The 25679-nt window shown below is 42.2% G+C and overlaps 2 protein-coding genes across 7 annotated transcripts in view; one reads left to right on the top strand and one right to left on the bottom strand.

Annotated features, from left to right (window-relative positions):
* ARID4B (AT-rich interaction domain 4B) overlaps positions 1-4381 on the bottom strand; it is an 84871-nt gene extending 80490 nt beyond the window's left edge. The window contains exons 1-2 of the mRNA XM_060753848.2: positions 4084-4381; positions 2871-2930 (exon numbers count right to left, since the gene is read on the bottom strand). Coding sequence (XP_060609831.2) covers positions 2871-2876 — 6 coding nt within the window. The 5' untranslated portion in view covers positions 2877-2930; positions 4084-4381. The remainder of the gene's footprint in view (positions 1-2870; positions 2931-4083) is intronic.
* The window catches only part of GGPS1 (geranylgeranyl diphosphate synthase 1), a 46088-nt gene continuing 24193 nt past the window's right edge, over positions 3785-25679 (top strand). For 2 of the 6 annotated variants that reach the window (XM_067465044.1, XM_060753850.2), the window contains exon 1: positions 24573-24744. Coding sequence is in view for 3 of the 6 variants with exons in the window: in XM_067465062.1 (XP_067321163.1) it covers positions 10090-10159; positions 12869-12939; positions 15068-15829 (903 nt within the window). In the remaining 3 variants the exon portion in view is untranslated. Of the gene's footprint in view, positions 3893-4705; positions 5171-10051; positions 10160-12868; positions 12940-15067; positions 16045-24572; positions 24745-25679 lie in introns of those variants that run through there. The other 4 variants (XM_067465062.1, XM_067465055.1, XM_060753853.2 and 1 more) reach the window with 4 other exon arrangements.

The raw sequence follows: 25679 nt of genomic DNA, 5'->3' as shown, positions 1-25679 counted from the left end.
CTAACAATACTGTAAGCTCCTGACTAGCAAAACTCAATTTTCCACCTGTGCACACATATCTCAGTCTTTACTGAAATCATAAATGTATAGAAGAATAATGTACAATACAGGACAGCAGATTTATTATCTATTCAGTGCTGCTTTAGCATACAGCATATATGAACTTCAGTATTCTTTCCCCATTCTCATGTCAGTTTTCAGGGACTAAAACTTTCTGCATTAAACAAATGTTGCTCTTTGTTCACGCCTGTTATCAATGGAATACCAAAAGCTGTATCCCCTTCATTTTTAGCCAAAGTTATGAACTCGCAAGAGAAAAAACACTGTTGTCACAAAATATCTCATCTATCTGACATTCTAGAAGCAAAGTAGACATTCTAGTACCAAATTTTTGCTGCATTTTTACACTATCTATACTGTAAAAATGATTTAATGCAGTTCTATGAACACCTGTTTTAGAATAAGCCCTTTTCTGCAACCTCTCCAAGCAAACTTTTAAGTAATAACATCAAGTAGCTAAACAGAAAAAGTGCTTATAAAATGAAGCCAAACATGTCATTGCAAAGTTTTAATATTAAAATGTTAAGTGAAAGAGTATATAACTTTATGAAGTATGATCACACTATAGCTTCTATTTCATTCATATATTCAAAATGACAAAAAGCTGCTCCAATATGTTCAGTCAGGCCTATTTATCACACACATAACACATGGAAGATTTAAGTTACTATGGTGCAAAGACTGCCTTATAATACTTCCTTTCATTTGCAATAATCTCTTCACAACAGCATAGTTACATACTTCAGAAATGTGTGGCAATTGCTGTAATCACAGAATCTAAGCATTATTACTCTTTCACTCTCAGTAAGCCCCAAGCTTGAATATATACATAAGAACTGATTCTCCACTCTTGTACCAAAAAAACTGTTATTCCCCTTGTTATTACATAATGCAAAAAAAAAAAAAAGAGATTTCATTAATCAACTCACTAATTATTCTTTCAGAAACAATAAAAGAGTGAACAACTCTTTCAACAACAAAAAAGAGTCTTGATAGAGGCACTGGTTTAACTGTTGTATTTGAATCTGTTATTCCTAGTATTTCCGGCACAGCTGATACATAACTGCAGCTATCCGTATCCCTCAAAAAAGTATTTAAGCGACAGATGAACCAGCTACAATATTTAATAACAAAGATGGTAGGCAGGGCAGATCATTCGAGCATTCTGCAACATTTCCTTTTCCGTTATTCAAGAGCAGCACTTCATAGGGTTTGTAAAAGCCTGAAAACTACATGTATCACAGTATAAGATGCCTTTGATTAGAGATCTGGTCTGTAAAATTCAAGTAAGACCTTGCAGTAACTTCTGAGTCCATGAATATAATCAACACAGGTTCAAAAAATAAGGAGAAGCAACCCAGACTGATAACACGCAATGGAAGGGCTGTACAGAAGAGACAAAGTCTTAAGATGATTTGGGCTTATCAAATGAGAAAATCATTGAGACTTTGTCTTTTCTCTTCATCTCTTTTAAATAAGAAGCACAGTATGAACATTGTTTCCATCTCGTTTGTTTCAAAACACTTGGCCACCAGTAAAGGTTTCTCCTTGACAATAACACTAGTCATGTCTCACTCTGGGGTGTGGTGCTCATCTCCATTTCCAAGCCAAAGAGCCAGCACTGTCTATAGACATCTTGTAGGTCATGTGGCCAGCATGACAGCATGGAGTGCTGTTACCGTTCTGCTGAAGCAGTACCTATTGATCTACTCAAAACTACTAGGTTGGCAGAAGCTGGGCTAACAGTGGAAGCTTACCCCACTCCCCAGATTCAAACTGCCGAACTTTCGGTCAGCAAGTTCAGCAGCTCAGTGATTTAACCCACTGCATCACTGGGGGCTAGCTAAAACGTACATGCTATATAAACATTCTCTGCATCCGATAGTTAAAAAGCGGCTTTGATTTTTAAAAAAACCAAAAAAACCAGTGGTTTTCTATCTAATGAAGGTGCTTCCAAATATTGATCTCAACACTAAATGATACAAAAGGGCTCTATCCTTTCATGTAAACCAGGCATGGCCAAACTTGGGCCCTCCAGGTGTTTTGGACCAACTCCTACCATTTCTAAAAGCCTCAGGCCCCCTCCCCTCCCTTTCCCCCTCAGCCACTTAAGCAGAAAGGAAAGAAAGGCCCGAGGCTGTTAGGAATGGTGGGAGTTGAAGTTCAAAACACCTGGAGGGACCAAGTTTGCCCATGCCTGCTATATTCTGAGCAATGTGACTAATTTGATGAGAGGGGAAAAAACTGGGGAAGTGGAAGATATTAGGAAGAGATTTATAATATCTTTAGAGTTGGGATACTCTGAGGTAGTCAATATTATGCTGTCAAATAGCTTAAGCGCATGAGGGAGAAAGGGCCTGAGGTTCTTAGGAATGGTGGGAGTTGAAGTCCAAAACACTGGAAGGGCCCAAGTTTGCCCATGCCTGATCTATGCACAAAACACAACTGTTTCAACCAGACCTTTCTGAGGGACAGCCAATGCTGTCTCCTCCTCCTCCTCTCCCTCCCACCAAACTATACACCAGGCAGCCATGTCCTCCTTCCCTTTGGAAAAGGAGGCAAACTCCGGCTCGCTGGCTTGCTTTCCATTCTGCAGCCGAAGAGGAGGCTTTAAAAAAAAAAGCCAAGCCCTGCCTCACACACACACACACGACGACATGTTCAAGAGAGGAAAACAACCGGCAGCAAGCAGCCTGGCTCTGGAAAACACAGCACTGAAAAAAAGGCAGAGCTGGAGTAGTAGACATAACCGCCCTCCCATCCTCTCCCCGCACAACAGGGACAGACAGGCAAGGCAAGGGGTTTTTTACCTTCATGATGAAGAAGAACTGCAGGAGTCAAACCCGAAAAGAGGTCGAGCGGCTGAGGACCTGGAATGTAAAACAAAGCACTGAGGCACCGCCGCACCTCCCCCTTTCGGGGGGGGGGGATATGTAGTATTCTTGGGGCGCTTCTCCCACTTCCACACACACATACACACACACACAAAGCCCGCTCCTCCCTCCCTCCCTCGCCCCCCCCCCCCCCGGCTTGGCCTTCTTCCTCCCTTTCTCTTTCTCTCTCTTTCACACACGGCGGCTTCGCTTTCCCCCTCTCGCTGCCGCCTTCCTTTGACGCCATTTCTGTCAGAGGAGAAACTTGCCACAACAACAACCAACGGCCTCACAACAAGCGGCTCACCGGCCACCGCTCCCCGCCTTCGCCTCTTCGGAGGGAGGGGAGGCCTCGCCATTGTATCGGGGGAGAGAGAGAGAGAGAGAGAAGGAAGGAAGGCAAGAGGGAGGGAAAGGAAAGGAAGGGGAAGGAAAGGAAAGGAAGGAAGGAGAAGGAAAGAAGGAGAAGAAAGGAAGGAAAGAAAGATAGAAGGAAGCAGAAGGAATGAAGGAGAAGAAGGAATGGAGGAAAAGGAAAGGAGGAGAAGGAAAGAAGGAGAAGGAAAGAAGGAAGGAAAGAAGGAGAAGGAAGGAAAGAAGAAGGAGGGAGAAGGGGAGAAGGGAAGGAAGGGGAAGGAAGAAGGGAAGGAAGGGGAAGGGAGGAAGAAATGAAGGAGAAGGAAAGAATGAGAAGGAAGGAAGGTGGGGGCGGCTCGGGAAGCGGCTCGCCTCCTTCTCCTCCTCCCCGTCGTCGTCCGCGCCGCTTCCCAAACCGCCCCCACCTCCCTCCCTCCCTTCCTCTCCTTTGCTCCCCTTCTTCCTTTCCCTTTTTCTCTCTCTCTCTTTCTGCCTCCTCAAACGCTGACTCCGCGGCAGGAGTTTGAGCAACAGCCGCAGCTCGGTCGAGGGAGGGAGGGAGAGGGCTCGAGGGCCTCCTTGGCCTCCACCTCCAGGCTCCGGTATGTATGGGGAAGGGAGGAAAGGAGATGGGGGGGGGGGCTTTGAATCGGCGGGACTCGACGAGGAAAACAACACACCGGAGAAGCGCCCCTCTCTCTCTTTCTTTCTTTCTTCCTCGCTCTCTCTCTCTCCTCAAAGGGCTTCCTTCCTTCCTTCCACTCAGGGAAGGTCTCGCTCAGGGCAACGTTACCTTTGTTCCGCGGCGCGCGCTCTCTCCCTCTCTCTCTGTCTCGCGGGTCCCCCCAAACCTTCGAGGCGGGGGGAGGGGGGGCGCGAGGAGGATGGAGCCTCCTCCCAACGCTGGACCCGATCCCTGGGCAGTCGAGGAGGAGAATAGTAATCCCACGCTCGCGGAGAAATCTTTGGCGGGCGGGCGAGGGGGGGCAGCGGTCCCTCCCGTCCCAGCCCCGGTGGCGGCGGCGACAGCGACAGCAGCGGCGGCGGCTCCCCTCCGAGCTGCTCACTCCCCTCCCCCAAGACCCAGGAGTGACTGACGGCGCAAAGCCCGCCCTCTCCCCGCCTTACCGGCACGCCATTGGTTGCCGAGGCGCAGAGCCCGCCCATTCCCTCCACGCCATTAGCTTCTCGAGCTGAAACACTGATGTAATTCTCACCGCCGTTCTATGGAAACAGAGACTCGGCCCCCGCGGTGCCTTCTGGGTAGTGAGGTCCTCCGCTGTCACCTTTTGCCGCAGACTCCGGCGGGGATTGTGCACCCGGCTGCACTACAACTCCCGAAATGCACCGGGAGCGGAGCAAGCAAATAGAGGGGGAGAGGGCCGGAGAGGGCTTACGGCAAGGGGAGGAGTGGGAGGAGCCCGCGCCTGCGCCAAGGCGCTCCGGTGGCGCATTTTCCCCCCATCGAGCGAAGGTGGCGACTGAGGCGGAAGGGACCCGGGGGTGGGGCCTGGCCTTCTCCGCTCCGGAGACCACCAAGCGGGACCGAGCGGCGCCTGAGGAGGGGAGAAGGGCTCGCGCCCGTCGGCGGAGGAGGCCAGGGCGCGCGAGCCGGAGCCTTCCTCGGGAGACCCCCCCCCCACCTCACCTCCGCTGCTCCCCGCCCTGCTCCAAGCCCCGCCCACCATCGCAGGCGACTATTAAAGGGGCCGCGGGCGGAGAGAGACGGCAGGAGGCGCAGGCAAGCGGGAGGTTGGCTGGTTTTCCGGAGGCTTCCAAGATACGGTGTGTCATGCGGCTGGCTTGTTGAAGACCTCTTTTTCATCGCTGAAAATTAGATTCATTCTAAACGTGGAGTGGCGCCTGTATTATATAGGGATGTAAGTCATTCCATGTTATGTGAAGGCAGGGGATGTTCTTTTATGACAATCTGGAAGCCTTGAGAGTAACTTCGTGAGTTCAGTCTCCTCACTTGTTGAGGAGGAAGAGGAATATACAGGAAACAATATGTTACTATCTGTCCCCTGCCACGCGTTGCTGTGGCCCAGTCTGGTGATCTGGGAAATAAAGTAATGAGAAAGTGTTGGTTTCTAATATATGGAATTTCTTTATGCTTGTTGGGTAAACAGTATTTCTTGCTGTTTCTTTGTCAGTGTTGATGTGGATAGTGTTTGATTTGCCTACTCTGGAACATGCAACGTATCATTGCCCTTTCAAATCTATAATACTATATCTCTCTGTGTGTGAATCATATCTATCTATCTATCTATATCTATGGCTGGATGGCTCTTTGTCAGGAGGGCTTTGATTACATTTCCTTGCCCCGGTGAAGGGAGTTGGACTGGATGGCCTTAATGATTTTCTGTTGGTCATGGGGGTTCTGTGTGGGAAATTTGCCCCAATTCTGTCGTTCGTGGGCTTCAGAATGTTCTTTAATTGTAGGTGAACTATAAATCTAAGTAACTACAACTCCCTAATTTCAAGGTCTATTTCCCCCAAACTCCATCTGTGTTCATATTTGGGCATTTTGGGTATCAGTGCCAAGTTTGGTCCAGATTGCTTGAGTCCACAGTGCTCTCTGGATATAGGTGAACTACAACTCCCAAACTCAAGGTCAATGCCCACCAAACCCTTCTAGTGTTTTCTGTTGGTCATGGGAGTCCTGTGTTCCACATTTGGTTCAGTTCCATCATTGGTGGAGTTTAGAATGCTTTTTGATTGTAAGCAAACTATAAATTCCAACAACTACAACTCCCAAATGACAAAATCATATTTTTGAGTGATGATCATTCCTTGGGTGAGTACGTGTCTTGTGGCCAAATTTGGCAACAATTCATCCAGTGGTTTTTGAGTTAATCCCACAAACGAACATTACATTTTTATTTATATAGATTGTTATTATAGAAACATCAAATGTGCTGTGATGTCATTTTTTTTATATACAACATTAAAATACAAATCTTAAACTTACCACTATTGCAGGTAAATGTTTGTATTTGCTTATATTGACAGGATCTGTCTAGTTGTTCAAAAGTCAGGCTCCAGTTAAACTGACATTACAGCACATTTGATGTTTCTATAATAACAATAACATAGTATTTCCTGTATACTCTGTTATGTAGATATCTGTGTTCAAAGTATGAGGCAAAGGAACATGGCATTTGTGTGAAAAGGTTTCCCATCAAATAACAGGAGTGGAGAATAAGTCAAGATGAGCCTATGAAGTAAACCTTGGTTAACTGTGAGTTTTCTGGGCTGTCTGGCCCTGTTCCAGAAGCATTCTCTCCTGATGTTTCACCCATATTTATAGCAGACACATCCTAAGAGGTTGAGGGGTCTGTTGGAAACTAGGCAGGTGGGGTTTATATATCTGTGGAAAAACAACTTGTTGGTTTGAGGCAAGTGTGAATAGCCACCTTGACTAGCAGTTAATGGCTATGTAGCTTCAAAGCCTGGCTGATTGCTGCCTGGTGGATCCTTTTTTGGGAGTGTTAGCTCGCCCTGATTGATTCTTATCTGGATTTCACCTGCTTTTTAAATGTTGTTCTTTATTTACTGTTTTGAATTTAGACTTTATAAATATTGGTAGCCAGATGTTCATTTTCATGGTTTCCTCCTTTCTGTTGAAATAATAATAAATTTTGATTCTTGTGCTGCTGTGGGTTTTTCGAATTGTATGGCCATGTTCCAGAAGCATTCTCTCCTGACGTTTCGCCCGCATCTGTGGCAGGCAAACTCAGAGGTTGTGAGATCTGTTGGAAACTAGGCAAGTGAGGTTTATATATCTGTGGAATGTCCACAGAGGGAAAAAGAATTCTTGTCTGTGGGAGGCAAGTGTGAATGTTGCAGTTGGCCACCTTGATTAGCATTGAATATAAACCCCACTTGTCTAGTTTTCAACAAACCTCATAACCTCTGAGGATGGCTGCCATAGTTGTGGCGAAACATCGTGAGATAATGCTTCTGGATCATTGCCATACATCCCAGAAAGCTCACAGCAACACAGTCATTCCGACCATAAAAGCCTTCAACAACAAACCGTGGGTAGATCATAGAGATAGTAATCAAATATCCATATCAATCCATCACAGGTTATTTTGTTGTCAGAATACACCTCAACTATCTTATATGTTTTGTAGCAAAAGGAGGTTCTTTTGTGCCCAGGAGAACTCTGCAACAAGTCGAATAGTACATTGTATATTCTTTTATACAAAACAGTGGGAGGAAAATGTAGTTCTTGTTACTGATAACTTCTAGCAGTTTAGTGGATCTTTTTGTGGAACAGCGTGAGGTGTAATGTCACTGCCGGTTTTTTTGAATTTTTCACATTCTTGATTTTTCTTTACTTGCATCCAAATGTCATGCATTCATATACATTTTACAGATCTTCTGTTTCCCTTTGTGGCTATTACAGTGAATGTAATTAAGTATTTGCTGGAAAAACAGTTAGAGAAACAAGATCATGAGACTGCCCTTAAGTGGTTGAAGTGTCAATTGGCAATAAGCTATTGATTGCAATCTCACAAAAAGTGTTATTTTATTTTTGGACAAACCAGTGCAGAATTGGCTTGTGTATGGATTTAAAAGTTTATTAACCCAATACATTAAGATGAAAAGGCTAACTTCTGAAACACCATATAACAGGCATGGGCAATCCATCCGGTAGGCTGTTAGGAATGGTGGGAGTTGAAATCCAAAACACTGGAGAGCCCAAGTTTGTCCATGCCTGCCATATAAGAAGTTAGGTGTAAGTTTTGTTCTTTGAGGTTGGCATTTTGCAAGTTTAGTTTTTCCTAGATTCACACAAATCCTGTTGTGGGTGTGTTGTCGAAGGCTTTCATGGCCGGAATCACTGGGTTGCTGTGAGTTTTCTGGACTGTATGGCCAAGATCCAGAAGCATTCTCTCCTGACATTTTGCCCACATCTATGACAGGCATCCTCAGAGGTTGTGAGGTCTGTTGGAAACTAGGCAAGTGAGGCGTGTGCGTGTGTGTGTGTGTGTGTGTGAAATGTGTCCAGGGTGTGAGAAAGAATTCTTGTCTGCTTGTGGCAAGTGTGAATGTTGCAATTCTCCACCTTGATTAGCATTTAATAGCTTCAAAGCTTGGCTGCTTCCTGTCCGGGGGAATCCTTTGGTGGGAGGTGTTAGCTGGCCCTAATTATTTCTTGTCTGTAATTCCCCAGTTTTTTTAGTGATGCTCTTTATTTAGTGTCCTGATTTTGGTGTTTTTTAATAGCCAGATTTTGTTTATTTTCATGGTTTCCTCCTTTCTGTTGAAATTGTTCACATGCTTATGGATTTCAGTGGCTTTTCTGTGTAGTCTGACATGATGGCTGTTAAGAGTAGTCCAGCATTTCTATATTCTGAAATAATACGTTGTGTCCAAGTTGGTTCATCAAGTGCTCTGCTATGGTTGACATTCCACAGATATATATACCATACTTGCGTAGTTTCCAACAAAACTCACAACTCATACCCTGAATATTTCACACACACACACACACACACACATATATACATACCTCACTTGCCTAGTTTCCAATAGACCTCGCAACCTCTGAGGATGCCTGCCATAGATGTGGGTGAAATGTCAGGAGAGAATGCTTCTGGAGCATGACCATACAACCCAGAAAACTCACAACAACCCTCTGTTGTGAGTGTTTGGGGAAATCCAGATTATTTAGCTCCAGTGTAAAAGATGGAAGAGACTTTCAGATAAACACAGAAGTATCACAGCCAGCATCTTACATCGGGTTGTCTTAATGTTGATACTAAGTACTTCTCATTTCATCATTACCGCTGTTAGTACTATGTTTATTTATACCCCACTGCCTCTGTACAAAAAAGACTCAAAGCGGCATTTAATATTATACCAGCTTTCCATTTCCTTCCATTCACTCTGTCAGAGCTTCTCTGTGTGTGATTCAATCCAATGGGACAGATTTGGAGGCGCAGAAAGAGGACAGTGTTTGCCACTTGCACCTATAGCACTGGTGGAAGAACACCTTTGGATTCCACCTTCTGTACAAACGTTTTTTATCCTCTTTAAGCAATTGATATGAATGAACTTACGGCAGATCCATAGTTCAGTGTATAAAGCACATGGTTATTTAGCAGTTGAATACGAGACAATTTTTAAACTGCCATAAGAATACCATCTTGCACAGTTTCCTTTTAACACATTCCACTTGTGGAAGTATAGGGAAGTCATTGGAAATTGCATGCTCAAAAGCTGTGTTTAAGTTGTTTGCTGATCAACAGTGTGAATTGCTTATTTGGCACAAAACCATGTTATGGCTGCAGCTTCTGTGTTTCAATTGCATGAGACGAATGGTTTCATTCTGTCTAGATCTGCACTGCAGTAAGACACATTAAAAAAGATTATAGTGAAGCCTGTAGGGAAAAGCAAAACAGAACAATATTTAAGAATATGTTTTCCTAAATCCAGAATGTTCTAGATGAGGAAGCCATTCATATAGCATGAGTGAAAAGATGGTTTGTGTGTATGAGTACATACTTAAGAAAATTTATATAATACTCAAGAAACTTTGCAAAAGTATTACACTGAATAACATCCTATTTTGTACAAAGCTTCTAGTGATTGGCTTATCTGCTTCTGCTGCCTGTATATTACCCCACAGCCTGTTTCATTAGCATGCTTGTTCAGTTTTCTCCTGCCCACATCATGTTCTGTAGTGAGAGCTTTGTTTTAAGGAGTCTTTAAACTATACTTTTTTTAATTATTATTTTCTAAAATAGAGTGAACTGCTCCTCTTGAAATTCTTTTTTTCAAAAAAATGGACCAAGTAGAAGACACATGTAAAAGAGTTCTCCTGGAGCCATACCACTATCTACTTCAACTACCAGGTACCACTTGATTCCTTGATTTTAGCATTGGTTGGTAAATAGTATCTCCGCCTTGACCTTAGCAATCTCTTTGAGTTGTGAAAATAGGTATAGCATTTATTTCTCAGCTTTCAAACTTAAAAGTTAAATATTATTTATCTTAAGTAAGGGTCTTACTTTTCTGTTATCTCTGTCATATTGTCTGCATTTTCATTTTTTTACAAGCGTTATTGTATGGATAAGAAACATGCCATGAAAATGTCAATAAAAAGCAATATGCTCTTGCCTTTTGGAAGTGGTTGGTTGTTATTATTCTACTTCATTGATATTCTTTTACTATTTTATGTTAGTTTTAATTGTATGAAGTAAAATTCTGACATGATCTGCTATTATGTCTGACTAAAGCTAAAGTTGAAGAGCTTTCGGGATCAAAGTGGAACTGATACTGTTTCCTTAGCAAAAGTCCATTTTGATTGGCCCCTTCTCTCTTTCTGTTGACTCTATTTAGGTCAGCCTTTGATTTACAATTTATGTGGCAGATGGAACTTTTAATATGCTCTCATTTGTGTGTTTTAGTTGTGTTTTAAACATTTGTGCTGATAGGTTTTGAGTTGTACTTTGTTTTTAATTGGATGTAAACTGCCTTGAATCCTGTGCAAGAATAACAGCAGGAATAACTAAAGTAATGCAATAGATATAAGAGCAGTTGCTTTCAAAGAGGGAGATTTCAGCATGGAATTACAATTCCATGGTTAAAAAAGTGCACAATCTGGCATGCAACATTTATACAACTTTGCTGTTGCTACTAGTCAGAGAAACATTTTGCTAATGTGTATCAAATTTTCAGTCTCTAGTTCTAAAAACATTGAGCATATTTGATTGGAAATACTTCCAACTTTGTTTGATGGAACTTATAAGTAAATCTACTTAGAGTTTTAGCCTTGACTTTCAAATAATGTAGTAGCCATTGGAGCTCCCGGTGGTGCAGTGGGTTAAACCACCAAGCTGCTGAACTTGTTGATTGAAAGGTCGCAAGTTCGAATCTGGGGGGTGGCATGAGCTCCTGTTGTTAGGCTCAGCTTCTGCCAACCTAGCAGTACGAAAACATGCAAATGTGAGTAGATCAATAGGTACTGCTTCAGCGGGAAGGTAACAGCACTCCATGCAGTCATGCCAGCCACATGACTTTGGAGGTGTCTATGGACAACGCCGACTCTTTGGCATAGAAATGGAAATGAGCACCAACCCCCAGAGTCAGACACGACTAGACTTAATATCAGGGGAAAACCTTTGCCTTTACCTAGCAGTCATTCATGATCCAAGCAAAAATATGTGCAGTGGTTGTGAGAGGTGCATGACCAAAGTTGTAGATTACTTGGCAATATATATTTAACCCCATTAAGTAGATTAACCTAAAATCCCATTTGCTGGCATAATTATGTAAGAGACAGTGTAACTTCTTGTTGTGTGCCTTTGAGTCACTTCTGTGGCATTTCTTAAGGTGAACATATTGCAGGGGTTTCTTGGCATAATTTGTTCAGAGCCTTTGCCTTTCTCTGAGACTGAGAGGTTTGACTTCTCCAAAGTCACACAGTGGGTTTCCATGACCAAACAGGGAGTTGAATCCAGGTTTCCTAGCCCAGCATTTACAACACTGTATCGATAATAGTCACTACAGCAGAGGAAAAAGGCTTGTGGGAGTTGCAGTGAAAAGGTAAGGGCAATAGTCCCGAAAACCATATTTTCAAGGAGATAAAGCTGCTCTGCTTATTGCACAATGTTACATAGAATCATGAAGTTGACTACCAGGGCCATTGAGTCCAATGCCCTGCCATGCAGGAAAACACAAAGCACTCCTGATGATGTTTGTCAACACTTCCGTATATATTGACCACCAAAATCTTGATTTTATGTGCACCAAGTGATGCACAAATACTATAAATAACATAACAGTGGAAAATGGTGCACGGATTACACTAGTTCTGACAGAAAGTTATTCACAAAACCTTCAAAGAGTCTTATGGCTCTTCAGACTGACAAAATTGATATACAATATAAGCTTTCCATGAACTTAAGTTTACTTCATCAGATGTATCAGATGGGGGTTGCCTGCAACCTTATCCAAGTGAAATTGTTTATAGACTCAAGCCCTGCAAAGGTCTTTGTTGTTTTGAACATTATGCCAAACATGCAAAATATTAATTAACTATCCTCTTTTACCTTGTAGCAATAGCTGTAACAAGTTGCTTCCCAGTTCTGGATTATAGTAGAACAAGGTGTGGCCCTTTAATTTGGTGTTCTGATAAGTTCTTTCTAAGCATAACAGATTAAGGCCACACTTTAATATCCTGAAATACTTAAAATACTTGTAAAATGAGGTGTGCTAACAGTCAGTGAAATTGTGGAGCAACATGTAGAGAAGTCATAGACTTGTTGTATCTTAGGGCTTTGTAATCGTATCTTCACAAAGACTCGGAGCAAAGTGATGCCAACTGCAACTAGGCCAGAGAACATTGTACTTTGATCCGCCCCATAGCTCAAAAATACCTGTTCTAAACTTTGGAAACAAGCAACATTTTCATGTATTTGAATAATTCGAACATAAAATTCAGCCCTCCTAGTGAAGACTACTTCTAGTGAAGTCCAGTGCATTGGCTGAGTAAGACAATTTGGATACTTCAACAACTTTTGTATTTTTTCGTTATTAATTCCATCATTTTTAATTTGCAGGTAAGCAAGTGAGAACTAAACTATCCCAAGCATTTAATCACTGGCTGAATGTTCCTGAAGATAAGCTACAAGTGAGTTGCAGCCAAAGTTAAATAGATTTGATAGTAAATACATGTATTCTTTTTAAAATTACAATTACAGCCAGTCCCCGAGTTACAAACATGTCACTTACAAATGACTTATAGTTATGAACTGAGGTGAGACAACAGGAAGTGAAAGAAATCTACCCCTCGGAAGAGGAACTCGCCACTGAAAGAGTTATCATGGGAAAAGGTGTCTTAGCTGAAGCTTTCTCACCAGTCTTTGATTCCATAACAAGCCAAATTTTTCAAAAATCAATTATCACAGGGACAGAAAGTGATGTGAAATCTTCTAAAAAGGCACAGACAGCAAAACAACCACAGTGGTGTTAACCCTTCCCCATGCTATCCAAGGCAAATATAGATTTATATGTATATATTGGGCTGGAGTTACACTTTAAAAATGTACCTGTTCTGACTTATAAACAAATTTGGTTTAAGAATAAAGCTACAGAACCTATCCTGTTCATAACTTGGGGACTGCCTGTATAGAATTGATATGAAGTATGGCTGACATATTTTATCTGATTACCTTCTTTAGTGAGTAACAACATTTTGGCCATTGTTTCTGCTCTATGAACATTATTAAATGCATAGAAATGCAGCATCTCAGTTTTCCAAAATGCCAGAGAGCTTCATGTTTGTACCCATCTTTGAAAGTAAAGAACAGTTTAAGCATTTTTTAAATTTTATGTGCAAGTCCTAATATTTTGTTCAGCATATCGTTGAGAAAAACACGCACAAAGCAGTTTGCAGTTATACAATAGAATAGTAGCAAAACCAAAATATGCAACAAGAAGTCAGAAGGAAATAAAATGGTTTATTTTTAGAGACAGTGAGACCAGCATCTAATGTTTCCTGAAAATTGGCAGCACATGAGATACTTTAATGAAGGGCCAAAATGTCCTCACAAAAAAGCACAGTATCCATTAGTAACCTGTCTAACTTTTGATTGGCCAAGGATTGCCACAGAACAACTTCATAGAGATGTTACTGAGTTGGGCAGAAGGCTAAAAGAACAGGTGGGATTTTATGTAAGCTTCCATTCTTCAGGCCAAGTACTATTCTGACTGGATTACAGTCCCCATGCCTAAGTGTTAACAGCCTTGAGGGAGAGGTAGGGTCTCCCTCCACATGGCAATGCAATAAAGATTAAAGGAAGAACCTCTCCCTTAAGCCCTCTGTGGGCATGAGGAAGCTTGCTTGATTTGCATCGGATATATTGCTGCATGTTCTTGGAGAATTCTGTGTATGCCAGAGGATTTAGGAAGGAAGCTGGCTAAAGCCATAAATAACCTGGCAAGCCAAGCCAGTACTTGTGGCTCTTGCATTTGCCTGATCTTGAAGGAAAGGAAACACAAGAAAGGTGAAGGTGCAAACCAGGTAGTTTTAACTTTCCTCTTCCTTAGACATATGCCACAAGTTGGATTTTTACTTCATAATCTTATACCACAGTACAGATACCAGAGTATGGGATGTTACTTTCCTAATTTAGAGGAAAGGGGAATGTGTAAATTTTGGTATTGTGTTTTTAAGAGACCTAGATGAGGTGGGTGGTGGTGAAAGTTAAGTCATTTTTTTTATTCCTTCTCTGAAACACTTAAAATTGTCTTCACAAAAGTGATTTCTACATAAAGTGTATCCTTTTGACACCTGTACATTTTGTAATAAAGATACTGCACAGAATTGTTATAAGAAAAAATATACCTATTTCCATGTATTCTATGTGATTTATCAGCACACACAAGAACAGAGTTTAGAAATCAAGCTTCTAATGGCACTTAATGCAAATGACATGGGCAAACTTTGGCCCTCCGGTTATTTTGAACTTCAACTCCCAGAAAATCCCAGCCAACTTACCAGCTGTTAGGAATTGTGGGAGTTGAAGTCCAAAACACTTGGAGGGCCAGAGTTTGCCCATGCCTGTTTTAGACAATTAGAATGAAAGCTTGATAATTCTAAATAATTTAATAAAACTGCTAAGAAGGTGTGAAAGCAGAAATATATTAGAAGTTGAGGTCAATACAATGATATTAGAAAATTCAAAGATAACTGTTTTATAAAAGCAATTTATTGCAAGTTGGAATGCAAACTTGGTTGTTTTTCTCTTTTTTATTAGGTTATCATTGAAGTGACAGAAATGTTGCACAATGCAAGTTTGCTTATCGATGACATTGAAGACAATTCAAAACTACGACGTGGTTTTCCAGTGGCTCACAGCATTTATGGAATACCATCTGTTATAAACTGTGCAAATTTTATATATTTCCTTGGTTTGCAAAAGGTTTTGACTCTTGACCATCCAGATGCTGTTAAAGTGTTCACTCGCCAGCTTCTGGAACTCCATAAGGGCCAAGGCTTGGATATTTACTGGAGAGATAATTACACTTGTCCAACAGAATCAGAGTATAAAGCCATGGTTCTGCAAAAAACGGGTGGCCTTTTTGGACTGGCTGTGGGTCTTATGCAATTGTTCTCAAACTACAAAAAAGATTTAAAACCACTCCTTAACACCCTTGGGCTCTTCTTCCAAATTCGTGATGACTATGCAAACTTGCATTCCAAAGAATATAGTGAGAACAAAAGTTTTTGTGAAGACCTAACTGAAGGGAAGTTCTCATTCCCAACTATACATGCCATATGGTCCAGGCCAGAAAGCACACAGGTGCAGAATATCCTGCGACAAAGAACTGAAAATGTGGACATTAAAAAATATTGTGTACATTATCTTGAAAATGTTGGTTCCTTTGAATACACTCGTAAAACATTACAAGAACTTGAGTCTGAAGCTTATAAACAAATTGAATTGCTTGGAGGTAATCCTGAGCTTGTAGCTTTAGTCGAATACCTAAGTAAAACATTCAGGGACACTGAAAATTGACATAATTGTTAAGCAGGCTTCAATATTCAAATAATCAGGAAAACAAAACCATTTTACTATCTATTTTTGCTGTCTATGGAATGGCTTTAAAGGATATTTTAAGGGTAATGGGGGATTGTAGGTGGCCTAAATAACTCTTTTTTTCAGCCTATCGTGCAATATTGCATATTGTTATACGCTTCCACTGAAATAAAGCTGCCAAACCTTGCTTGAAAGCATTCTTGTATTATCCAATTTAATTGTGGATTCTTTCTTTCCTTATTGGTAGACACAGTTCACAAATCTTCCCAAAGAATATGAAGTTCAGGTTCTGTTCTGTTGCATTTGTCACATTTCTTTTCCTGTAGCCTTGGATCAATGGTTTTAATACAGAAATATTGCCAAATTGGTACATTTAGTGAAGCAAATCAATCCATGGTCTAAACAGTAATTGAGAGAGGCCATATGAAGCTTCCGACTGAGCAGTCAGTCATGTAGAAATGGGCATGGATTCAGCTACAGAATTCAGCTACAGGAAGACTTCTCCTTGCATGTTGGTAATAACCCACCATCCATGACCCTCTGAAAAGTTGACTCTTTAAAGATCCGGATATGGAAAACATTGGGGGAAATCTGTTGGTGAAACTACAGTTTTCCTTGATGGGTAACCAGACCCTGTTCAAAAGCTACAAGATGAAGACTGAGGGAAAGGAGATCTTTTATGGAAGAAAAGATAAGGATAAATGTTGTGTTTGAACTGGAAGATTATTTCATCTCCATTTTAGTGACATTCCAAACATGCCTTTTAAACGTGTGCCAGATATAGAAACAACTTTTTGAAAACATGTAATAAAGGGTATAGTTAAGCCAAAATTATAAATGTTGAGAGCCTTGTAACATACATTAATGTTCATATTTCTATACAGGTGATTGTGAACAGGATGTGTTAATCACTGATCCAAGTGAAGAGAGGAAAAGAGAATCTGCTCTGGCTCATATTGTATACAAAGGAAGGCAGAGACAAAGACAATAACTATATTTTGTAAGACTAGGATAAGTAAAGGGTAAAGGTTTTCCCCTGACATTAAGTCTGGTCATGTCCAACTCTGGGGGTTGGTGTTTATCTCCATTTCTAAGCCAAAGAACTGACATTGTCCATAGACATGTCCAAGGTCATGTGGCTGGCATGACTGCATGGAGTGCTGTTACCTTCCTACTGGAGCAGTTCCTATTAATCTCACATTTGTATGTTTTCAAACTGCTAAGTTGGCAGAAGCTGGGGCTAACCAGCGGGAGCTCATCCCGCACCCTGGATTTGAAGCTCCGACCTTTTAGTCAGCAAGTTCAGCAGCTCAGCGGTTTAACCCACTGTGCCACCGGGGGCTCCTAAGACTAGGATGAAGAGTACTAAGTATCCATATTACAAATAGCTGTCTCAGTTCATAATGGCTTATGCCTCTCAGGGCCCTTCCAGACAGACCCTTTTATTCCAGGATCTGATCACAGGCTTTCTGCTCTAAACTGGATTACATGAGTCCGCACTGCCAGATAATCTGGGATAAACAGAAAACCTGGGATCAAATCCTGGGATAAGGGGCCTGTCTTGAAGAGCCCTCAGAACATGGAAAAAGTTCACTTTAGAATACAAGCAGAATCCTCAGTGTTGCAACTGGCCATGCTGGTTGCTGCTGACTTTTCTTATAAAGGCTTTGGGGATTATCACTTAATTAAAGTTTATTGACAAAATACATTACACATGTCTTCAATGCAAAGCCATCTCTGCTGTATGGACAGGAAAACCAATTAACTTAATGAGTCAGCTAGACTTTCCTGACTGCATTGAACAACTTGTGCAAAGAGCCCTGGCAGCCTGCCCTCCCATCTTATTCTATTCTCACATACCCAAGACTTTCATGATTGGAGTCACTGGGTTCCAGAAGCATTCACTCCTGCTGTTTTGCCTACATCTATGGCAGGCATCCTGAGATGTTGTGAGGTCTGTTGGAAATACAGCCCGAAATGTCAGGAGAGAATGCTTCTGGAACATGGCCATACAGCCCAAAAAACTTACAACAACCCAGTTTTATGGCTCTGTTTGACGGTTTATATAGTTTTTAAGGTTTTTAATTTATTATTTATTTATTTATTTATTTATGGCGCTTATATGCCGCCCTTCTCACCCCGAAGGGGACTCAGAGCGGCTTACAATATATATTTTCATACAATATATTATATTATTAGCAAAGTACAATATCAGTATATATTACTATATTGCACTATACCATTATATTGTAATATTATTAGTAATATTACATGTAATTAAATATATAATTATAATTATAATATTGAATTATTATTACTAGTATTATATTGTATTACATTATAATATTATAAATATTATACGTATATACAATATACTATATTATATTATTAGTAAAGACAAGATGGCAGTGTCTTCTGCTCCCCTCTGTCTTCCCTCTGGCCAGAGCAGTCGTTGGTGCCAGAAGGGGGAGGGGCCTCTGAAGTGATGGTATAGTCAGAAGACAAGATGGCAGTGTCTTCTGCTCCCCTCTGACTTCCCTCTGGCCAGAGCAGTCGTTGGTGCCAGAAGGGGGAGGGGCCTCTGAAGTGATGGTATAGGCAGAAGACAAGATGGCAGTGTCTTCTGCTCCCCTCTGACTTCCTTTATAGTTATGTTATTGTTTTAGTTGTAAAGTATTGTAACATTGTTTTAATATGATTGTGAAGACATTGAATCTTTGCAATTTATTATGTCGGAAACTGCTTTGAGTCCCTCTAGAGAAAAGCAGTATAGAAGTGCAATAAATAAATAAATAAGGCCTCTTCTACACTGTCATATAAAATCGAGATTATCTGCTTTGAGCTGGATTATCTAGCTGTGAAGAAGGGCCTTAGTGTTGAATTAAATGCTGTTAGTTCATCCTGGTGGACACAAAAATTAGAACTTCTGATATAGAAGAAAGAATAGAAACAGGACAGGATCAGGAAACATTTGAGACCCTTCACATGTTGCTGGATTGCTGCTTCCATCAGTTAATCATGATACAGATGGTAGTCTAGCAAAATCTGGAGAACCCCACACTTCAGAGCAGGCATAGGCAAACTTTCTAACTAGGGGGCCTGCATGCTAGCACTCCCTGCTAGGAGGACTGGCTACCCAGTGATGGAAGGAGGAAAGAAAAAGGGAATGGAGGGAGGACAAAAGGGAAGAAAGGAAGGAGAAAGAGAGGGAAGAGAGGAAGGACGAAAGGGTGGAAGGGAAGGATGGAAGGAGGAAGAGGGAGGTAACCAGGAACAGGCCTGTAGCCAGGATTTCGATTTGGGGGGGGGGGGGGTGAGTCTGAGTGAAAGAGGGTCTACCCTAGCAAACCTTTTGTATCGTTACCCCAATACCCCCATACCTATGGGATATATTGAGCATGGTGATCAGATCATGATATGAATAAACATAACAGTTTAAATAATGCACCAGTAAGGCCTTTTCTCGAACCACCATGAGGCTATATGCCTGACCAGGAAGGAGAAAGAGGGAGAGGGGGAGGGAAGGAAGAAAGGGTGGAAGGGAAGGATGGAAGGAGAAAGGGGGAAGTAATCAGGAAGGAAAGAGAAGGAAGGAAGGAAAGGCAAAAGGGAAGGAAGGAGAAAGAGGGAGAGGGGGAAGGAAGGAAGGACAAAAGGGTGGAAGGGAAGGATGAAAGGAGAAAGAGAGGTAAGGAGGAAGGAAAGACAAAAGGGAGGGATGGAAGGAGGAAGGAAAGAAGGAAGGGAAGAAGAGAAGGATGGAAGGAAGGAAAGGAAGGGTAAAGGAAAGGGAGAAGGAAGGAAACACAAAAGGGGAGGAAGTAAGGAGAAAAGTGAGGGAAGGAAGGAGGTGAAGGAGGAAGGACAAGAGTGGAAGGAAGGATAAGATGACGAGAGGAGGGCCTGAGAAAACAGCCCAAGTGGTAAAAAAACCTTTACTTTCTGATGGTTCAGTGCACATACAGACATTGTGTTTCATGCACAAAATTATCAAAAGTATTCTACTGCACATATTTTTGTTTGATTTTTATTATTCAAAGAATGTGTATAGGATTAACTCCAGTTTATATGTATAAAGTGTACATGAAACATACATGGATTCTGAGTTTAGACCTGTCTCCTACCTACAGGATCTCTCATTACGTTTGCATATGCAATTCCAGGCATTCCCAAATCAGTAATACTAATAACAACCTAGCATCCGAAACTGTTCTGGTGCCAAGCATGTGTCGGATAAGGGACACTCAGCCTGAAATCTAGCCTTTCTTACCCCTGCAGCATGTCCAAATAGCCCTGGGGCCTCGCGGGCTGCCCTTCCGCCTTTGCCAACGGCACCTGCCCGCTTCCTCCCAAGACCTGCAACGTCTCAATCGGTTGCTCGTGAAGGAGGCGGGGCTTCCTGGAAGGCCCCGCCCACGAAGGGAAGGGCGAGCTCGCGCGGGGGGGGGGGGGAGCGCATGCCCCATAGAACAACTGCGGTGACGTCATTGTTTTTAACCTGCTCCTGTGGCGACGGGTTGCGTGTTTTGAAGCTTCGGAAGAAACCGTCGCTTGTCGTGCAAGGGATGAACTCGACTCGCACGCGGGGGAAAAAAAAAACAGCAGTCAGTTGAAGTAGCCAATGGGAGCTGGTGGCCTGGCCGTCCTTCCCTGCGATGCCGTCATCTGTTCCAGTTGAGCCACAGCCGTGTTTTGTTGCTGCTGCTTTGCCTTCAAGCCACAGCTAGCTGATGGCAAACCTACCAAGATGTGTTCCAAGGGGGTCTTGCCCCCGCCTGCCTGCCTTTCTCTTGAGGCCGAGAGAGTGTGGCCTGCCTACAGCCCCTTTTCCAAGGCTCGATGGGGATTTGAATCCTCGTCTGCAGAGTTGCAGTCCAGTATTGATGGCAAAACACTATTCCACAGATATACAGTATATAAACCTCACTTGCCTAGTTTCCAACAGACCTCACAACCTCTGAGTGAAGAGAGGGGGACCAGAGGACAGCTCCACCTTGTCTCCTGTGCTATGCTAATAATATAATGTAATATATTGTGTACTAGCCGTCCCCTGCCACACATTGCTGTGGCCCAGTCTGGTGATCTGGGAAATAAAGTAATGAGAAAGTGTTGGTTTCTAATATATGTAATTTCTTATGCTTGTGGGTAAACAGTATTTCTTTTTGTTTCTTTGTCAGTGTTGATGTGGAGATTGTCTGGTTTGCCTACTCTAGAACTTGCAACATATAATTGTCCTTCTTTAGGGGTCCCTTTTAAATCCATGATACTATATTTGTCATATACATATATGTAAACAGTATTTCTTTTTGTTTCTTTGTCAGTGTTGATGTGGAGATTGGTTTGCCTACTCTGGAAAATGCAACATATAATTGTCCTTCTTTAGGGGCCCCTTTCAAATCTATGATACTATATTTGTCATATAGGGCGTGTGTGTGTGTGTGTGTGTGAATCATATCTATCTATATCTATGGCTGGATGGCTCTTTGTCAGGAGGGCTTTGGTTATGTTTCTTGCCCTGGTGAAGGGAGTTGGACTGGATGTCCTTAAGGCACCATTTCTCAACCTGGGGGTCGGGAACCCTGTGGAGGTCATAAAAGGGCGTCAGAGGGGTCACCAAAACCATTAGAAAACACAGTATTTTCTGTTGGTCATGGGGGTTCTGTGTGGAAAGTTTGGTTCAATTCTATCGTTGGTGGAGTTCAGAATGCTCTTCGATTGTAGGTGAACTATACATCCCAGCAATTACAACTCTCAAATGTCAAGATCTTTTCCCCCCAAACTCCATCTGTGTTCATATTTGGGCATATGGAATATTCGTGCCAAGTTTGGTCCAGATCCATCATTGCCTGAGTCCACACTGCTCCCTGGGTGTAGGTAAACTACAACTCCAAAACTCAAGGTCAATGCCCACCAAACCCTTCTACTGTTTTCTGTTGGTCTTGGAAGTCCCGTGTGCCAAGTTTGGAGTTCAGAATGCTCTTTGATTGTAGGTGAACTATAAATCCCAGCAACAACAGTTCCCAAATGACAAAATCAATTTTTGAGTGATGGTCACTCATTGGGTTGTTAGACGTATTCTGTCCAAATTTGGTGTCACTTCGTCCAGTGGTTTTAAAGTTATGTTAATCCCACAAACAAACATTACATTTCTATTTATATAGATACATCTATTTATAATATTGTAATGTAATACAATTCTACTACTGATAATATATTATAATTATATATTTTATATAACATGCAATATTACTAATAATATTACAATATAATGGTATAGCACAGTATATATATCTTGTAAATCGATCTGAGTCCCCTTCGGGTTAGAAGGGTGGCATATAAATCTATATAAATAAAAATGTAAAGGACATACACCTACCAGCTTTAAGTTTTGCATCATAGAAAAAATTCACACTAAGCCACATATGGATACTAAGAATTACGTTTTGCAAAGGGAAGAATTTTGGATATTTAAGTTAAACACAGTTTTTCCTACCGGTCTTAACGATAGGCTGGACCTCAGCTGCTTTCTGTAATAAGCCCTATTATCCACCTTATCTACTTGTAATTTACATTCCAGCTGACTGTTTGTAATTAGCCTTGCCTCTAAATTCTTGCTTCTGTGTAACTGCATTGCTCACTACTGAAGACCTAACTGTAGGGCCAGCTCGTCTCATGTATAATGTGAATAATAATGTGGGTGTAGTCTATCTCATTGGAATGCATGTCATTATCACTGAATGTTTTTGGTTTGGGTGCCTTTTTTGGCATATCTATTATGTTGTATATCACCTATTTAGGGATATATGGTGAACCACCCACTTTCATAAAGAAGACAAATCCTGAAGAAGGGGAAGTCCCCTGAAACAAGGCAACCTCAACCCGGGGATCCTTGTCGTATTAGAATTTGGATTATATTTTGAACTGGATACCATTTGGACTTAATTTGGACAGTATTTGAAGATATCTTACTTTCTCAAGGACTACGAGATAACTGTATTAGAATGTGGATTATATTTTGAACTGGATACCATTTGGACTTAATTTGGACAGTATTTGAAAATATCTTACTTTCTCAAGGACTACGTGATAACCTAGTAGCATTCAGTCTTGTTATTTTTTCGTGGTTCATATGCAGTGTATTTGCACGCTTTATGTTAACACAGTTCTGTTTTGATAACGCTTTGGAACTTGTATTTTGTTGTTATTCTCATGCTGTGGGCCAGGTGCTTCATCTTTGTCTCCAAGATCCTTCCCTCTAGTGAGCAGCCAGGCTTTATTTCCTGAAGTAAGGACTGGTTGGATCTTGGGTTGTTGTAGGTTTTTCCGGGCTATATGGCCATGTTCTAGAGGCATTTTCTCCTGACGTTTCGCCTGCATCTATGGCAAGCATCCTCAGAGGTAGTCAGGCATGTAGCCAGGGGGGGGGGGCTTAGGGGGCTTCAGCCCCCCCCCCCCCGAAATTCTGATGGTGGTTCGCGAAAAGGCCTTACTGGTGCATTATTTAAACTGTTATGTTTATTCATATCATGATCTGATCACCATAATCAATATATCCCATATGCATGGGGGTATTGGGGTAATAATACAAAAGGTTTGCTAGGCTAGACCCTCTTTCACTCAGACTCAGCCCCCCCCCGAAACTCAGCCCCCCCGAAACTCCCCCAAAAATTTTTTAGCCCCCCCCCCCCCCGAAACGAAATCCTGGCTACGGGCCTGGAGGTAGTGAGTTCTGTTGGAAGTAGGAAAATGGGTTTATATATCTGTGGAATGAGCAGGGTGGGACAAAGGACTTTTGTCTGCTGGAGCTAGGTGTGAATGTTTCAACTGACTACCTTTATTAGCATTTAATGGCTTGGAAGTGCCTGGGGGAATGTTTTGTTGAGAGGTGATTTGATGTGCCTGATTGTTTACTCTCGGTTGTTTTGCTGTTGTAATTTTAGAGTTTTTTTTAATACTGGTAGCCAGATTTTGTTCATTTTCATGGTTTCTTCCTTTCTGTTGAAATTGTCCACATGCTTGTGGATTTCAATGGCTTCTCTGTGTGAGAGTGGTCCAGCATTTCTGTTTTCTCATATAATATGCTGTGTCCAGGTTGGTTCATCAGGTGCTCTGCTATGTCTGACTTCTCTGGTTGAAGTAGTCTGCAGTGCCTTTCATGTTTCTTGATCCGTGTTTGAGCATTGCTGCGTTTGGTGGTCCCTATGTAGACTTGTCCACAGCTGCATGGCATACGGTAGACTCCTGCAGAGGTGAGAGGATCCCTCTTGTCTTTTGCTGAACGTAGCATTTGTTGGATTTTCTTGGTGGGTGTGTAGGTGGTTTGTATGTTGTGTTTCCTCATCAGCTTCCCTATGCGGTCAGTGGTTCCCTTGATGTACGGCAAGAACACTTTTCCTCGTCGGATCTTCTGGTTGGTTCTTCTCACGGTCCAAGGCACTCTCCGAATTTTCCTCCAACACCACAGTTCAAAAGCATCTATCTTCCTTCACTCAGCCTTCCTTATGGTCCAGCTTTCCTGTCTTCTAATTATGTGGCCAAAGTACTTCATCTCTGCCTGTAATGCCTGTTGTAAAATATCAAAACACTGAAGTCACTTTCAAATGTACTTTTGCAGCATACTCAAATTCGTTGGAGCACTACGACTCCCAGAATGCATCGCGAGGGGGGGGGCGAGAAAATGGAAGAGAGGGCCTTATGACAGTGGGAGGAACCCGCGCTGCGCAGGCGGACAAGGAGCTCCGGTGGCGCATTTCTCCCCATCAGGCGAAGGTGGCGACTGAGGAGGAAGGGGCCCGGTGGGTGCGGCCTAGTCTTCTCCCAAGAGCCGAAGAGGGTCGGAGCGGGGCCTGAGACCGGGAAAGGCGCCTTGCGGGGCGGCGGCGGAGGAGAGCGCGGTAGGTCGACACGCCTGAGGGCGAAGTGGGGCCGCACCTCGTCTCCCTTCCCTGAAAGAGGGGCGCCGGGTTTCCAGGCTCCTCCGCCTCCTCCATCTTCCCCTCCTTAGGCCCCGCCCACTTCCTTAGGCCCCGCCCACTTTCCACCAGCTCCTATAAAAGGTACCGAATGTGGGCGGGGACGGAAGTAAGGGAGAGGTTGGTTTGCTTATCAGTCTCTGTTTACTCTCTCCTCTGTGTTAGTCCTGAGGGTGTCTCTCTTTTCTTTCTGGGTATGCATTTCAAAACGTTTCAAGAGAAAGAAAATAAGCCTTTGTAATTTAGAATAAGAACACTACATGGAGACAGTTCTAAGGGCCCTTCCACACAGCCCTATAACCCAGAATATCAAGGCAGAATGTCCCACAATACCTGCTTTGAACTAGGTTATCTGAATACCCACTGCCATATATTCCAGTTCAAAGCAGATAATGTGGGATTTTACTTAGCTGCGTGGAAGGGGCCTAAGCGACAGTGCCGGAATATCTTTCAAAACAAGGTTTGTTGCCAAGCTAGTCTCTCTCTAAACATTTATGTAACTATAATTATGTAACTGCAGTGTGATCAAATAAACACAATCTGGAATATGAATACAGAGCCGCCAAAAATGAGGAATTGGGTTGAAGACACTGTTTTTATAGACTTTTATAGTTTTTTATAGTTATGGTTTTTATATGTATTTAGGTTGTGATTTAAATTGTTTTAACTGACATTTGTGTTTTTATATACGGCATCTAATTGTTGTTGGTTTGTACACCTCCCTGAGTCACCTTCAGGCAGAAATGGACAAGATAAAAATGATGTAAATAAATAAAATAATGAATGGAATACAAGCCACATGTAAGCTGCCTTGATTCCCCATCAGGGTAGAGAAAGGTGGGGTATATTTTATTTAT

The sequence above is a fragment of the Anolis sagrei genome, chromosome 1 (genome assembly GCF_037176765.1).
Source record: "Anolis sagrei isolate rAnoSag1 chromosome 1, rAnoSag1.mat, whole genome shotgun sequence".
NCBI lineage: Eukaryota > Metazoa > Chordata > Lepidosauria > Squamata > Dactyloidae > Anolis > Anolis sagrei.
Note: the sequence above shows the minus strand (reverse complement) of the source record. Positions and strands in the feature narration are given on the sequence as shown.